The 16880-nt window shown below is 40.7% G+C and overlaps 1 protein-coding gene across 2 annotated transcripts in view; it reads left to right on the top strand.

Annotated features, from left to right (window-relative positions):
• Window positions 1-16880, top strand: part of col22a1 (collagen, type XXII, alpha 1) — an 86465-nt gene that overhangs the window by 49803 nt on the left and 19782 nt on the right. For both annotated transcript variants that reach the window (XM_078267859.1, XM_078267858.1), the window contains 20 exons: window positions 430-483; window positions 578-631; window positions 1645-1698; window positions 3341-3394; window positions 3934-4038; window positions 7138-7182; window positions 8134-8211; window positions 8311-8346; window positions 8430-8483; window positions 9320-9364; window positions 10311-10346; window positions 10448-10561; window positions 11332-11385; window positions 11799-11852; window positions 11996-12049; window positions 13106-13159; window positions 13336-13389; window positions 13495-13548; window positions 15058-15111; window positions 15202-15246. In XM_078267859.1, coding sequence (XP_078123985.1) covers window positions 430-483; window positions 578-631; window positions 1645-1698; window positions 3341-3394; window positions 3934-4038; window positions 7138-7182; window positions 8134-8211; window positions 8311-8346; window positions 8430-8483; window positions 9320-9364; window positions 10311-10346; window positions 10448-10561; window positions 11332-11385; window positions 11799-11852; window positions 11996-12049; window positions 13106-13159; window positions 13336-13389; window positions 13495-13548; window positions 15058-15111; window positions 15202-15246 — 1152 coding nt within the window. The remainder of the gene's footprint in view (window positions 1-429; window positions 484-577; window positions 632-1644; window positions 1699-3340; window positions 3395-3933; window positions 4039-7137; window positions 7183-8133; window positions 8212-8310; window positions 8347-8429; window positions 8484-9319; window positions 9365-10310; window positions 10347-10447; window positions 10562-11331; window positions 11386-11798; window positions 11853-11995; window positions 12050-13105; window positions 13160-13335; window positions 13390-13494; window positions 13549-15057; window positions 15112-15201; window positions 15247-16880) is intronic.

Below are 16880 nucleotides of genomic sequence, written 5' to 3'. Positions count from 1 at the left end.
ATGTACTTCCGAATGCGTCTCTGTCCCCAGCACATTTCAAACCAAACTGACGCTCATGAAATAAGGTAACCAAGGCATTTATTCCACAACATGTTTGACAGAGCCCATGGTAGAACTTCAGACAGTACCACAAAGTAATGATATACGTGTGGCAGGGCACCTTTAAAACATTTTTTATTCTCAGGCTTTTAACACATTAGAATAGTTGCCTTTCTATATTATTATCATTTTGCTGTTAAACTGTTGTCTTTTTTGTGTGTGTGTTCATTGTGCTCTTTCAATGTTTTTGTTTTGTCTGATTGTACACCAACTGTTGTTGTTTTCAAATGTGCTTTATGAATAAATTTGGATTTGATTGGATACAAGACAGCACATATATAGACCTACACTACTCAACGCACGTGTTATTTCATGTGCGGTCTCCTGCAGGGTCAAAGAGGGCTACCTGGTGAACAAGGCTTTAAGGGACCAGCTGGACCAGCGGTAAGATGCTAGTGATGCCAACCTCCCAGTCAGTGTAATAAACAGTGAATGTTAATTGAATATGTCTTAATTTGCCATTAACTGTATATTCCAGGGTCCGAAAGGTGAAACTGGACTTAAGGGAGAGACTGGACGAGTTGGAGACCCTGTAAGTTGTCTAATTTAATGTAATAGACCTTTTACTTTTTGAAATTTTACATTATATTGTCCTGAAGGAAAGTTGTCTTGGACAAACAAACAATATCTGCCGTTAAAAGAATCCAACACAACATTGTGCATACAGACATACACATACATCAAGTACACAGACACAGACTGTTGCATGGATATGCTCATGATGCATGCAGAGACTGCCACTATAGTCAACAAAATTGCACACTGGGCATTGTACAACACATCATAACAGTCGTCATAATATGTGCATTAATGCTAAGCCGCCTTATCAACATAAAATCCTGGTAAAATATAAAGTAAAAATGTACATGTGTGTGTTTAAGATAAAAGCATTTCAGGGGTTAGGCTGGCTTGCCATTCAGGGCTTTGATGGACAGGGGGACTAATGATTTCTTAAAGCGTTTGAGTCTGCACCAGGGGACTCTGAAGCGTCTGCCTGAAGTGAGAAGCTGGTACTCATAGTGCGTTCCATTTATCTCGGAATTCGGAAGCTGAAGTTGGGAATGACGTCACACCCGAGTCGAATGCGTTTCATTTAAGTCGGATTTTCATTGTTTTCATTAGCTCTAGCCCGTTTAGCCATTGTTAGCAATGGCAGTTTTTAACAATGCATTACGCTGTTTTTGGTACATACAGACAGCGTAACAACATGTCCACAGATAAAATATGGACAGTACTGCGTGTACGACTGATTTAGTGAGACACAAATAAGACAAACGTGCTTATAACTTTATGTTATTACAGCTTTGATAACTGTTGATACTGGGGGCAGCCATGTTGGATTTTGAACTCGGGCTACTGCAAGGTTGTCCGAGTTCCGAGCTCGGATATCCGAGGTCAGGGGGCCTGTTTCCAACTTTGACCTCAGAAAATCCGAGTTCCAAGTACAAATGGAACGCGCTATCATTGTGGAGGACATGGGTGGTTTCTGAAATCAACATGTGCTGTACTGTACCATCTGTAACGGCTGATTTGTTTTCCCTGCAGGGTCCACCTGGCATAGCTGGTCCTCAAGGTCCTCGTGGATTACCAGGGAACGTGGTAGGTCTTTTTTAAACCATCTTAGATTCATTGAAGGTGGGAGTCAGTCACTACGTTTACATGCACATAATATTAGGTTTTTTGGCCTTATTCCGAAAAAGACAATATTCCGACTAAGCCGTTTATGTGGCTAATGAAAGGTAGTATTCCAGTAATAGTCCCATTTAAATGCAGCCGTGCATAGGTAACGTTTTGAACATTACCACAATCTGAACAAAGCTAGACAGTTTGTAATTATACTACACAGATAAAGAACACTTTTCTGAGGTATGTAACTCTCCCCAATTACCCCTCAAATGCCTAAACCAAACATGGCCAATCACTAGACACAAGGAAACGCCCATCCCTTAGTTCTGACCTGTGATATCAGCGATGACATCATCAATACTAGAAATACACCAGGAAATGCTTGGCAGCTCCTCCCCAAACATTCCTACATGGTGACCAGACAAAAGGAACAAAGAAAGGGTGAGCATGCAGAAACAAACAATTAGCTGTTTAAAGCTACACCTTAATAAATCTACCTGAAAATAAACTGTAGCTGTGTGTTTGCTTTAAACCAGTGCTTGATGTCAGAATGTAATAGTTTTAACACAAACAAACCTGGGATAGTAAGCCTTGAAATATGTTACACAAAAGCAATGATAACATTAAAGAGCTCATATTATGCTTTTTGGCTTTTTCCCTTTCCTTTATTGTGTTATATATCTTTTTTGTGCATGTAATCGGTTTACAAAGTGAAAAAGCCCAAAGTCCCCCCCAAAGGGACTTACCACCTCCAACAGAAAACACTGTTCACAAGCTGCTCCAAACAGCTCTATTGTAGTCCAGCCTTTACTTCAGAGACAATCGCGCGTCACTTTGTAACGCACGTTATAATGCACGCCTAGCTGCTAGCGTGGCACGCCCTCAAACCAAGCTAGTTAGGGCGGAAGCCCGAAGAGTTCAGATAGTTGTATCGCCATATCCAGGAGACAGTGCAGAATTAAAACGCTACGTATGAAAGACTAATTTGTTAAATCTATAGTGCGTAGTTTCTGTCAAGTAATGACAACAAAACTGTTGGCGTGTCCACATGACACAAGCCTTCTGTGATTGCTCACCACCCCCACCCCTCCTCCACACACTTGCTTGTAACCAAGGAGACACGGAGGATTAAAAAAACTATATTATCTTCGCTTGAATTTCTGCGCGCGAACGTCGCCTGACGACACCAGTTTCTGAACATAGCCATACTGAGAAATCCAGAGAGTTGTGTGCAGTATGTAAACCATGTAAACCTATTCTGGTACACCCTCTAAATACAATTATGAACCTGAAAATGAGCATAATATGAGGTCTTTAAAGCAAACTGAAATTGAATACCATATAAAAATAACTAGAGCAATGTATGAAATAAATATGGACAACCCTACACAAGCACTAAGGGACTAAGTAGTGAGTACATGGAACCTCACCCACTTTGTCACAATGACCCGTATCAAAATCGAAATATTGCCTAATTCCGAATAATAGTGGTATATTAGTGTGCATGTAAAAGTACTTGCTGCTGGCATTTTCTGTGACTACAGTATACAATGTGAACAGTAGCCAGTGATAACAAATCCCTTGAGTGTGGAACTACCGGTTGTCTGTCTTCCAGGGCATACCAGGGATCATTGGGCCTCCCGGGCCAGCTGGACAGAGAGGAGACAAGGTCAGTCACGTATATATATATATATATTTGGATGGATGTTTCTTATGAAAGTATTCAGACTATGTTCAGAATGGGTTTGACAATGCAGAGGGAAAATAAGTCTGCAGAGAAGAGAGTAGCCCAAAATAATATGTTTTTTTTGGCAGTTTGCAGATTATCTGTATTGGCGTTTTATTTGCCTGATAGGGGAAGGGAATGATTGCTCCAGGTATTAGTCAAACCCTCAGGTGTATTCTGGGAAACCGAGCTATTGTTTTAAAAAAAACTTTAGATATTGATTGTAAAACGCATTCCAGATATAAATGAATGGTCTCAATATATAAAAATATAAGTGACCATGGTATAGCGATTAATGCCTTTCGAGGTGTCCATAATCAGGTAATTACAGGACTTCGGTGGACGGTTCTGGCTTTCCCTTCATCCATTAAGCCTGATAATGGACACCTCGTCGGGCATTAACCCTTTCGTACTGAAGTTAGGGCGAGTACAGGCTTACAGTTCACTGTAAAGTTCTTACTTTATTGTAAAAAATTTTTTAGGGTGAACAAGGTAAACCAGGACAAGCAGGTCCTTCAGGTCCATCCGGAGATCCCGGTTTGACTGGACCCCCTGGACCACCAGGAAAGGGCAAAGATGGGCAAAACGTAAGACATTTTATATATATATATAACTTGAGTAAACGTATACATACATACATATTATGGATTTGCAGAATAATGTTGTCAGTGTTTTTTAATGCATATGTGAGTTATATGGAGTCAGGGTGTATAAAGGAAAATAGCCAACACGTTCAAGCAAATTAACTTCTGTTTTTTTTGTTGTTGGTCACATTAATTACAATTTGCCTTGTGATGTTTTTTTTATTGACTGCTACCATTATATTTAAATGGTAGATTTACTTTTTTCAGCCAAGACCTGGATAAATATATATATATATTAGGGGTGCACGATTCAGAAAATTGATTCACAATGTAGTTACTTTTCCCATGTGATTGCAGTAGACATACAATAAAAAAGCATTACTTTTTCGATTTGATTTTTCATATTTTTTTTTATAAAAAAATATGAATCGATTTTTGGAATTCTGTGAATCAATTTTGAATCGGTAGAGCTTGAATCGCGATTCAAATTTGAATCGATTTTTTTATATTGCATCTATATATATATATATATATATATATATATATATATATATATATATATAATGTGTGTGTTGTTTCCACTGTGGTAACTACTTTGCTGCAACTTGACAAAATGTTTTAGCCCAGGAAAATTGAGTTACCATTCATCTGTTCCCTTTTATTTTCCTTTAAAAAAGCTTTAAGGTTGGAAACATTACCTAATCCCACTCTGTCCGTATCATATATCAGCTCCTAAAAATGACATTCCCTAAACCGCAGTCTCAAGTACGTTTCGAGGGAAACATATTTTTTCCCAGATTACGGTTCAAATCAAAGTCCTAATCGATTAATTAATTAGTTGTCAACTATTAAATCAATCGCCAACTCTTTTCATAATCGATTCATCGGTTTGAGAACATTTTTTATCAAAGAAAAGTCAAACTTCTCTGATTCCAGCTTCTTAAATGTGAATATCTTCTAGTTTCTTCTAGTGACAGTAAACTAAATATCTCTGAGTTGTGGACGAAACAAGACATTTGAGGGAGTCATCTCGGTCTTTGGGAAACACTGACACACAGACATTTTATAGACCAAACAACAAATTGATTGATCGAGAAAATAATCAACAGAATACCCGACAATGAAAATAGCTGCTAATTGCAGCCCTAGTCTCATTTCTAAGTCACAGGAAAAGGGAAAAATATGAATTAGGGCTGCACAATATGAGGAAAATATGTGATAACGTTGTTGAATATTGCGATAACGATACTACTTGTGCTGAATTAACAGATATTGTGTACTCAGTTCTGCATTTCTGTTTTATTTTGAGAGGATACAATAAAAAAAAACTGATTGCTTGTTGAATTTAAAACAAATAAAAGGAAATCATTTCCAACATTCCGAATTGAACATTGAATCGGATATAACAGGCACCACTGAAAAAAAGAATGACAGTTACATTTTAACGTGCAGCTTTCAACTGATATTTTCTTTCAACTAACGCAAAAAAATCTCTTACGTGTTCTTGGCGATATGCTTATTGTGCCAGTTGATATTGTGATGACGATAAAACAAAAATATATTGTGTAGCCCTTACATTGATAATAGAAATGCATGTTCATCAGTTCACGTTCAGCAGTCGCAGAAACCTCATTAGCGCGTCTGTATTCCACATGTGTTCTGCTTGTAAACATCTCCCCGCTGCCTGTAAGACATGTTGAGCCACAGCACAATACGAGCTGGGCTGTATGGGAGGAAAAGGAGCCTGAGTAGGCACATTTTGTTTGCCCTGCAGCTCAACATGTTTCTTCATCATTTTTCACCCAAGACATGTGGCTGTCCTGCTGACGAGGCAGGAGCCAACAGGGGGAACATTGTTAAGACGTATCGCATTAAAGCCACACAGGAGCACCGCACATTAGGCTCACAGCTCGCTCGCTTTTTTACAGCTGCCAGGTGCGGCCCTGAGGCCTCGCTTCAGCTGTGTGCATGAAGAACAGAAACTTGTACAGAGTGTCTGTCCTTCCCCCAAAAAATGCTTGTCCAAGCAGCAATAGAGACCGATATTTACATTTCTAGCGGCGGCGCCCTCTCTTGGCCGTAATAGTCATGATGGGAGCAAAGCAGGAAGTAAGATAGTTTCGCATTGCCAGACCTTCCTCCACAGCATTGCGAAGGAGGGTCTGGCTAGAAAAAAACGTGTTCTGGTTTATTGGCATTTCTTTAAACCAATCACAATCGTTTTGGGGGCGCTAGCGCCGGATGGAGCAACGGTGCAGCTGTAAAATAGCCTCTGGAAGGAACTTGTTTTGGTGGAATGTGTACGCTCAAAAGTTGTTTTAGTCGTGCAACAGAAAACTCAGATTGGACAGATAGTCTAGCTAGCTGTCTGGATTTACCCTGCAGAGATCTGAGGAGCAGTTAACCATAGTCCTCACAAATCCACCAGAGTTTAGAACGCCAACACAAAGAAAGGGGAAAGTAACGGACATCCAGCCGAAAAATCAGGGACATCCGCGGGATTTCCGGCTGCACCTGAACAATCCCGTGAATGAAACGTCATCGAATTTATGTGTAATATAGGGTCAGGGTGGTGGATGGATCAAACAACACAGGACTTTCACTCGGGAGAGCTGGGTTCAAGTCCCAGTATGGGTTTAAGCCAAACCACCTGCCTAAACATAACCAAACTGGGACCGTGGCAAGGTTTTTTTTACTTGACGAATGTCAAGTTTACCGCCACGTGCGTAACCGGAAGTAAAGGAACGTGTGATTTTTAACCCATACCACGATCTTTTTCTAAACTTAACTAAGTAGTTTTGGTGCCTACACATGACCAAACTGCGACCATTTCACAATGTTAAAGACCTTGGCATTCAAAACCGCGACCGACCTTCTCTGGTTTAGATATGAGGTTGTATTCCTGCTACCGCTAGGGGTGCTAATTTATGATATGCTCCAGTGGGGCGTATTAGAGGGTAGGAACAAACGACTCATATCGTCTTAAGGTTTGGAGGACTTGTTGCTTACACACTCTCATCTCTGAATGATGTGTTCAAAAGAGGCTTCATTTAAGTGTTTCAGTGACAAGCATTTTGATTGATGTTCTTTGTGATATTACAGGGGGAGACCGGACCACCGGGAATTCAAGGTCCCCCAGGGCTAAAGGTAATGTTGTTTTAGAAGTTTGTGTGTCTCTGTGCGTGTGTGCACGTGTCTGTGCGTGTGTGCGCGTGTCTGTGTGTATGTGTGTGTCTGTGTGTGTGTGTGTGCGTGTCTATGTGTATCTGTGTGTATCTGTGTGTGTGTGCGTGTCTGTGTGTGTGTGTGTGCGTGTAGATGTGTGTGCGCGTGTGCGTGTCTGTGTGTATGTGTGTGTGTGTGCGTGTCTGTGTGTGTGAGTGTGTGCGTGTGTGTGTGCGTGTGCGTGTCTGTGTGTGTTTGTGTGTGTGTGTGTGTTTGTGTGTGTGTGCGTGTCTCTGTGTGTGTGTGTGTGTGTGCGTGAGAGAGTGTGTGTGTGTGTGTGAGTGTGTGTGTGTGTGTGTGTGTGCGCGTGAGAGAGTGTGTGTGTGTGTGCGTGTGTGTGTGTGTGTGTGTGTGCGTGCCTATGTGCGTGTCTGTGTTTAGGTTCCTTTAGGTGTCTTTTTTTTATCATGCACAGGTGCTGTTTTATTAATGTGAAAAACTTCTTCCTGGAAAGGATGAGAAAAAACAATTCAGTTTTGGTTGAAAGCAGCAAATGCAATCTCTATGTCCATTGCACTGTGACCACGGCTCTGATGATGAGTGGCTCTTTGCTGTGAAGAGCTTGATGTCGGGGGGGGGGGCATAGACTGGGAGAGGCCGGACATTTGGGGCATTTGCTGGATTTATGGTGTCAAATCGCTCACCCTCGTCACCGACACGTTTTCTCTGCTGAGTACCAAAATGTCAACTGCAGATTGTTGTTTTTTTGTTTTTTTTATCACCACAGATTAAAAACAAGGTGCTTTTTCTGGGATCAACAGGCGCCGATGAATGTAACCATTTCTGTGCCAAGCGAGACACTTAGCCAAAATGGCTGAAATGACATTATCTCAGGATGGTGATGTCGACTTTGTTTTTTGTTTTTCTCCCCAGGGCCAACCAGGGTCACGAGGAGAACCGGGGTTACCGGGGGACAGGGGTGCTGCAGGAGAAGGCAAAGTGGGACAACAGGTACGTACATCAATGCCAGTCAACCAGTGGGACTCTATCTTACTCCAGCGCATTTATTTACACATTTGGAAATGTTTTTTTTTTTCTTTTTTTTTTTAGGGGCCTCCGGGAAATAATGGCTTACCCGGACCTGCGGTAAATATTTTCTAAAGATTCATATTGAATATGTTTATGTCTATAAAAGGTGTCCCTCTAATATCTGTTTATCTGCGTTCCAGGGCTTGAGGGGTCTGCCTGGAGTCGCCGGTCCTCAGGGCCCAGCAGGACATAATGTGAGCCCAAAAATGAATGAATAAATGGATAAACAATTTCATGTTCATGCAATTTCTTTGCAGAGTTTCCCCCAGAAAAGTTGTCAGGCCCGGTGGCAAGTGTCTTGTTTATTTTTGACGAGGGCCCGGCTGGGGCCAGTCACAGACTGATGGCAATATTAATGTAGAGCCCAATAGTTTCAGTGATAACAGAATCATGGACAAAATTGCGAAATTGAGAATTTAAAAAAGCTATAAGACAGATTCTATAGAGCCCTACATTAAGTCAGCGCTAAAAACTAAATGGAGATTTGAAAATATGACGATGTCTAAGTTTCCAACCGAGCCGCCCCACTGTAACTGTGCTTTAAAAAACATCTTAAAAATACATTTATATTTCCTCCCCCCAGTGGCTTTGGCCTGGTGGGGGGCAACTTAGGACCGGTGGGCCACCGGGCTTGCAATTCACTGGGGGAAACCTTGGTTTGAGACCCATACATTCATAGCTATGGACACCCAAAGTGACTGTTTGCTCATTCACACTGAAGAATAGCCAATCGCATAACTGGCTCGGATCTGCCTGCCTAGATTGTAGGACTTTGTGGTGAAAAGTGACATTATGAAATTCAAGTTGTTGTTGTATTTTCTTTTTTATAAAACTTGAAATTAGCACAGTTTTACCTTGTTATAGCTTTCACTATTTTTCACATGGTTATTTAATTGGTTCTGATTGCATTTATTGGTACAATTACTTATTTCTCGATATCTCATTCATGTATTTGTTCTAGAACACTTGAGTGTCCATAATCTATGACTTACAGACAATGTAATTTTTCTGGCCTTTGTTCCAAATGCAGGGTTTACCAGGCAGGCCGGGAGAAAAGGGATCACCAGGAGAGCCTGTAAGTAAACAAATTGGAAGGAAACAACCAGTATTATCTGTGGTACTGGTTGTACCTCCAGTAAATTGTAACTACTAGTCTACGATTCACTTTATATTCAATATGTCCTCTGAATAGTGTATAAAAGAATGAAAAGTCACATTACTATATAGTATGCTATGGATTCAATTAGATATTGTGTCTGTAGTGGTTTCCAATAAAAATGTATGGGATTTTACAATCCATATGTTTCAAGGCCGTTTTCTCTAAATACATTTTTTTCATTTCAGTAGCACTCACTCACATAGACCACACTTTCTACTTTCATTCCCATCTATGTTCTGAAGGTTTCTACAGAGGGGTTTAGCATTCAAAGTCTATTATATTTCATCTTCACTGACCACCAGAGGCAGTGCTTAACACTAGATTGCAGGTCGGTCATTCAGCATTCATAGAACCGTAGTTACATTCGTAACTTTCGATTTATACAACATTTTAATCCCAATGACATGGCAAAAATTGAATTATTAGGGCTGTTGAGTTGACAGTGTTTTCCGAGATATGGATTGATATAGCCTTATCCAATGTTCAGATTTCTGTTCTGCCAATGACCTCATATTTAATAAGAAAATGCCTCACTGTCATATTTAAACATATACAATACTATACAACAATACTAAAAAACAATTGTCTTAATGTACGTAAATCAAGTGGTGAAGTTTCATGGTGATACCTATCGATTAGAAATGTGACCCTATTCACCTGTAGTGTCTTGTCTTAAATACAACATATATAATACATACTGTACATTACACTTTTTGGTCCAAAGTATGTAGACACATGCCTTTCTGATGAATAGTTCTACTTAAGGGAAATCTTAACCCTGCAGTATAGCGAGGCCTCCAGAGAGCCCTAATCTTGCATTTCCCTGATTGATTAACTCTTTAATTCCCTGATTCTCTCTCAGGGGAAGGCAGCAGACCTCTCTGACCTAAATCTGAAGGTAAGGATCATTTCCACCAGTCTTTAACCAGAAAAAAAGACTTTATGTTTGCATCCTGAGAGCGATCACTTCATCACAAACATGTCTCTGCCATCTTATAGGACGTTTGCTCGGACTGCCCTGCAGGGCCAGCTGGACCGCCCGGTCTCCCAGGAGTCCCAGGGGACAAAGGACACCAGGGACCTCCGGGGAAAAACGGTCAAGATGGTTACCAAGTAGGACACAGTCATTAACATTCAACCATTACCTCACAATACAGTGACTGCCAGTGGTGGAATGTAACTACGTTAAGTTAAGTACATTTACTCCAGTACTGTACTTAAGTACAAATTTGGGGCACTTGAGTCTTTTCTTTTCATGCCACTTTCTACTTCTACTCCGCTACATTTCAGAGAGAAATATTATACTTTTTACTCCACTACATTCATCTGACAGCTTTAGGTACTAGTTACTTTACAAATTAAGATTGTTGTACACAAAACACATGTAGTTTATAAAGTACGATGTTTTATTATAAATTAAACTACCCAACAATATAATGGCCTACAAGTCCAGCTGACATGATTAGACCATTAAACACTTAGTTGATTGACAGAACTGTTTGGATCGTTTCCAGTTTCTAAAATGGGAGGATTTTTCTGCATTGGGTACTTTTACTTTTAAAGTACATTTCTCTGATGATACTTACATATTTTCTACTTAAGTAACATTTTTAATGCAGGACTTTTACTTGTAACAGAGTATTTTTTACAGTGTGGTATTAGTACTTTTACCTAAGTAAAGGATCTGAATATTTCTTCCACCGCTGGTGACCGCTCATCTTTAAAGGAGAATTATAAAGTGCGGTGCTAGCTGAACGTTTGTCGACATCAGTCACAGTCGGTGTGACGGATGCAGAGGCTCTGTCCACCCCATTAGCTAGGGCCTCTTCTGAGGTGCTCCAGGGGCCCGGACAGACCCTGATGCTCTGCTGTTATCATTACAGGGCCCGCCGGGAGCAGCCGGAGCTCAAGGGCCCCCTGGAGCCGATGGCGGAAAGGCAAGTTTGCACACTAACTGCATCATTATGGCTCCCAAAGGGCCAACCGCTAATTAGCTTTTATTTTGACCTCACAAGGTTAAGGTAATACACTGTTAGGAAAGTACATAGAAATATGGGCTTATATACTGTGTTCATATGGGAATAAGGAATTAGAAATAAGGACATTTCTGTAATAATTTTTCACTGTTTTTTTGGATTAACAGAAATGTCTGTAAACTTAACGGAAAAGGTATTAGTAATTTTCTGCCAGGACATTATGCATTTTTCTACAGATTTTTTTCTTACAGTGTAGGGTGAAAACAAAATCATCCTCCTTTGTAATATTTGAGATTTATTTTTCCATTGACATGTCAGATTGATGCTTCCTCTTGAAATGTGATATTTTATATTGTCTGACACTTTCACCACAGGGTATAAAAGGTGATCGAGGACCCGCTGGAGGCCCTGGAGAGAAAGGAGACAAGGTATATTTGTCGTTTGTGACTCACAAGTCCCGCGCTTATCTGTCGCTTCCCCTCCTTTTCATCTGTGTTTAAAAAAAAAAAAAAACTTCATTACAATATTGAGTATTATGAATAATTTTAATCATTTGCTTCTGCATTACTAGGGTCACCCAGGACCCCCTGGTCATCCAGGTACCCCTGGCTTAATGGGTACACCTGTAAGTTATTTATTTAATCAGCCTGTTTTAATGAAGCTTTCCTACATATAGCTACGAAAAGTCAAGCACTGCAATTTTTATGTATTCAATGTATTTCTTGCTGTATGAACCACATTGACTGCTGCTGTATAACAATGCTGTGGACCGTGTAAGGAGGTGGTCAGGGGGGTATGGGTGGGTCATAAAACACAGTGCTTTCAAATCGGGGAGCGGAGTTCACTTCCTGGGGAAAAAGACTTTCAGCCGGGAAACGGCCGTGTTTGTTCCCCGGGAATGTTTTAACCCAAGCCATGATTAGTCATTTTCGTGCCTAAACGTAACTGTTCACGCTCACTTTTTGTCGGCTAAACTTAACTAGCAACGGCCCCTGAAAGGACTATTATCTCGCAGTGCTCTGTAGCCGGCTCATAGTAACCTTTTTATCGGCTAAACTCAACTACCAACTGCCACTGAAAGGACCGTTATCTCGCAGTGCTCTGTAGCCGGCTCATAGTAACCTTTTGTCAGTTAAACTCAACTGGCAACGTCCCCTGAAAGGACCGTTATCTCACAGTGCTCTGTAGCTGGCTCACAGTAACCTTTTTGTCGGCTAAACTCAACTACCAACGTCCCCTGAAAGGACCGTTATCTCGCAGTGCTCTGTAGCTGGCTCACAGTAACCTTTTGTCGGCTAAACTCAACTGGCAACAGCCCCTGAAAGGACCGTCATCTCGGGGTGCACTGTAGCAGGCTCCAAGAAACCTTTTTGTCGGCTAAACTCAACTACATATGCTGATATGAGCCACACCTCACGACGGTCTGTAGCAGGCGTCACGTGAACAGCAGGCAATTGCCTAATTTCAAAGCATATAATACGAATCAGTGTGTAAAAACTTCCGTACGTTTTTGTACCAATCCATTCAAGACAATGCATTGTTCTTTGTCACTATATGGACCTGAAATGGTCCAAATACTTAACCTTTTTCTAAACGTTGCTCATTTGTTGGGATTTTGTCTCACACTCTGCGCTTTTCTATTTTTGTTGACCTCCACTGACACTGTGTCTTTCCTCTTCAGGGAACCGATGGACAGCCTGGCTCTGTCGGCCCCCCAGGGCCCCCTGGAGAAAAGGTCAGGCTGCACTCCATGTACTTTTTCCCCCCCAGAAAACGTATTACCCATGTGCCATTATTGTACAAACCTCTCCCCTCTGGCATGTAGGTCAGCCAGTGTGTCTGGTAAAAGTGGCCATTAATCATTTCTTTGTCTTTGGTGAATTGTGTTTGTTTGTTGTTTGTTTTCACCAGGGCAAAGAGGGTCTCAAAGGAATCCAGGGACCACCGGGTCTTCCTGGCTTGATCGTAAGAGAAAATGATTTGATGTACAGCATCGTGAATACACCCACACACAGTCCCTGCACTGTGGTGTAAACAGCCCAAGTTAGTAAATGTGCTTTTGATCTGCAGGGCCAGCCTGGCAAAATGGGAAAAGATGGCAGACCGGGTGAAACAGGAGAACCTGTAAGTAGATGGTGATCAGTAATCCAAAGAATATATAATAGGGATGTAACGATACATTCATCGCACAATTCAATACAATTTACGATTTTTAGTTCAGGATGCGATTTTCTCACGACTTTTTAAATAGAGTGAGCTGCAGACACATGACATGAAAAATATACTTTTATTCATATAACAAACATATGTGTCTTCAAATGTGCAACTGCAGTTGTATTTTGCATGCGTTATATTCCTAGTATATACAGTAAAGCTACTCCACATTGTCTGTTTTTTTTCCGGGAAAATGTGATAGTATAACGTGGCCAGCAGGGTTGGAGATCGTTTTGATTTTAAGAATTCTGATTCAGCCCCACAAGATTTTTTTCAAAATTAGGCCCTATGTTCCCACAGTTCCCACATTTAGAACCCTAACCTTAACCCCTTACCCTAACATAGGGCCTAATTTTAAGAAAAATCATGGCTATGGCCATGATTTTTGGTTATGGCTATGGGACCATTGGGCTGTGGGAACATAGGGCTGTGGGACCATTGGGCTGTGGGACCATTGGGCTGTGGGAACATAGGGCTGTGGGACCACTGGGCTGTGGGAACATAGGGCTGTGGGACCATTGGGCTGTGGGAACATAGGGCTGACCCCCTGATTCCAATTCCGATTCTTCCTTTCGAGCGTTTTTTTATCGATTCTCGATTCTGATTCTTTGAGGGGTGGAGTTGAAACGGGTCATGTGCTTATTTCATATATAAGAGGATCATTTTATTTTGATTCAATAGTGATTTACAGTTTTACTGGGCTTTTTCACCGTAAAATAAAGCCACACTTTGCAGAGCTGCGTACTGTGCTCCATGGCTGCAACACAACAAGCGCCTGGAAGTACGGTAGCCGCCACGTAAACAGGGTTTCTGCAGGTTTCAACAAGTCAAATTAAAGACTTTTTAAGACCTTTTTAAGACCTTTATGTATGACATTTAAGACATACTGTATGTGACGATATAAAAGTATAAAACGAAATGCAGAGTCACAAAAGCAAATCAAATTATTAAAATTGAATTAAAGCGACAGAGTAATAATGATGTGCATATACAGCCAATTATATTTGGACTAGCGGCAGAAAGAACTACAACACCACAGAATAAAACAAATCATTTCAATAAGCATCAGAGTTAGCGTTACATGGAAGTAGGGACATTTAAGACCTGTTTGAAATTATTTAAGACCTAGAACACAACACTCCAGCAAATTTAAGACTTTTTAAGGCCAACATTTTTTTTTTCGAAATGTTAGACTTTTTAGGACCCCACAGAAACCCTGGGAAACCAAAACTTGCGCATGTTAAATTTGGAACCGATGATCGGATTCAAAACCAAAATTTTCCAAACGATCCCAATTTGAAAAAAAAAAAAAAACATTCCATTGGGTTTGTAGTGTTTGAAACAGTTCCAAGTTGGAACCGGTTCTCGATGCCCAATCCTAGTGGCCAGACAATGTAACTATTTCTGTTTTCATTTCAGGGCAAGCAAGGTGAACCTGGACCAGCAGGAAACCCGGGGCTCAGGGGACTCCCGGTAAGTAACAGCCAGTAAACAGATCCGATGAAGCGAACTGTGAGTGCAAATTGCTGTGACTGATTGACTGCTGTTCTTCTTCCTATACAGGGATTTAAGGGCCACAGAGGAGAATCTGGACCTCCAGGACCTAAGGTCATTGTGTTACTTTTAGTTTTTTTTAATGTATTTCAACAGGTCAGTTTGCATTTAAGAGAGACGTTTTTTTCTCAAACACAAACAATGCCATTGTTTATTTTTTAGCACCATTTTCATGCCCAATGAGCTTCAGCATCATCCCCTAAAGATTACGTTCCCATACAATAAAACTGCATTCTCAATTACGTTTCGAGGGAAACGTATTTTCTCCCAGATTACGTTTGTCTTTGGCGTATCACAAATACGTTCATCATCAAAGTCTGCAAAAGTCCGCGCACGGACGATGTCAGGGTGAATGAGTACATTTCCCCGATGATACTTACATACTTTTACTGAAGTAACATTTTCAATGCAGGACTTTTATTTACAAGTAACAGAGAATTGTTTACAGTGTGGTATTAGTACTTTTACTTCAGTAAAGGATCTGAATACTTCCACCACGGAATTTTCACACTGCTGCACTGAGATGTCAAGATATGTCTGACCCTCGCATCCCCTCCCCCCCACCACAAATACCTTCACAGAGAGAACCACCGCACCTGCTGCTTTGTCTCTTACACACGCACACCAGCAGCAAAGGTTTCTGCCACAGAGCCGTGAATAATAGCATGGCTCATTACAGACGGCTCTGACTGAGCCACGGCGCGGCGGGCAGCCTCTCAGCCCTGCAGGCCGCGCTGCCACGCAGACAGCAGACAACTTATTAGAGGAGCCGGGGAGTGTTTCCATAGACACACTGAAAATTACCCCTCCGCTGCTCAAAATTACTGCCACTAAATGTCAGTCACACGGAAATGATATTCTCTATATTCAGGAAATTGAAAGTTTACTTTATTCAGTTAGAAGTACAGTACAGCACAGTACCTCAGTACAATGTAGAAGTGTTGTATGGATCCTTATGACTAACTCTGTGGATCTCAAGTGTGCTTTAACTGTTCTGTGGATTGTCGACGCAATAGTTTTAAGTCATTTATTGTCATATGCACAACAATTACAGAGAAGCCATCTTTGGCCATGAAAATCTACCTGCAACAGTACTCATTAAATATGCATGAAAAGAAAATTGTGCAAGTAGGAAAAGGGAATCCAAGACCTAAAATATTGCAAAGTTAAAATATAGGGATTAAATACAACATATATAAAATATAAAATAAAATAATATACATTTGTAGTAGAAAGTAACTACGAAATTAATGAACTGTAATGTAAACAGGGATGTAGTAAATGCATATGTGTAATGAAAAGTCATACCGTATAGCCTACATACAGAGATGTAAACAGGTGTAAAACAGTATTTAATGGTATATAAAGTAGTAATAAATAGTAAAAAATACTATGTTATGGAGCGCCAACACCGACAACACATAGAGCACTTAGCTAATTAATTAAAAAGGAACCTAAAAGGAAATTTAAGCTTTATATGAGATGGATGTGTTCATGTCGAGGAAATGTAGAGGACTGTGTGTGAGGCTAGCTAGCTTACATGGAAACCGTGTAGCCTAAGCTATACTTAATTACGTAATTTACGTGACATAATAAGTATTTAAACACAAAAGTTAAAAACTTGTGTCAATATGGACATGCTGTACATCGTGTAGAGGACTGTGTGTAAGGCTAGCTAGCTTACATGG

This window comes from Sander vitreus, chromosome 14 (genome assembly GCF_031162955.1).
Source record: "Sander vitreus isolate 19-12246 chromosome 14, sanVit1, whole genome shotgun sequence".
Taxonomy (NCBI): domain Eukaryota; kingdom Metazoa; phylum Chordata; class Actinopteri; order Perciformes; family Percidae; genus Sander; species Sander vitreus.
Note: the sequence above shows the minus strand (reverse complement) of the source record. Positions and strands in the feature narration are given on the sequence as shown.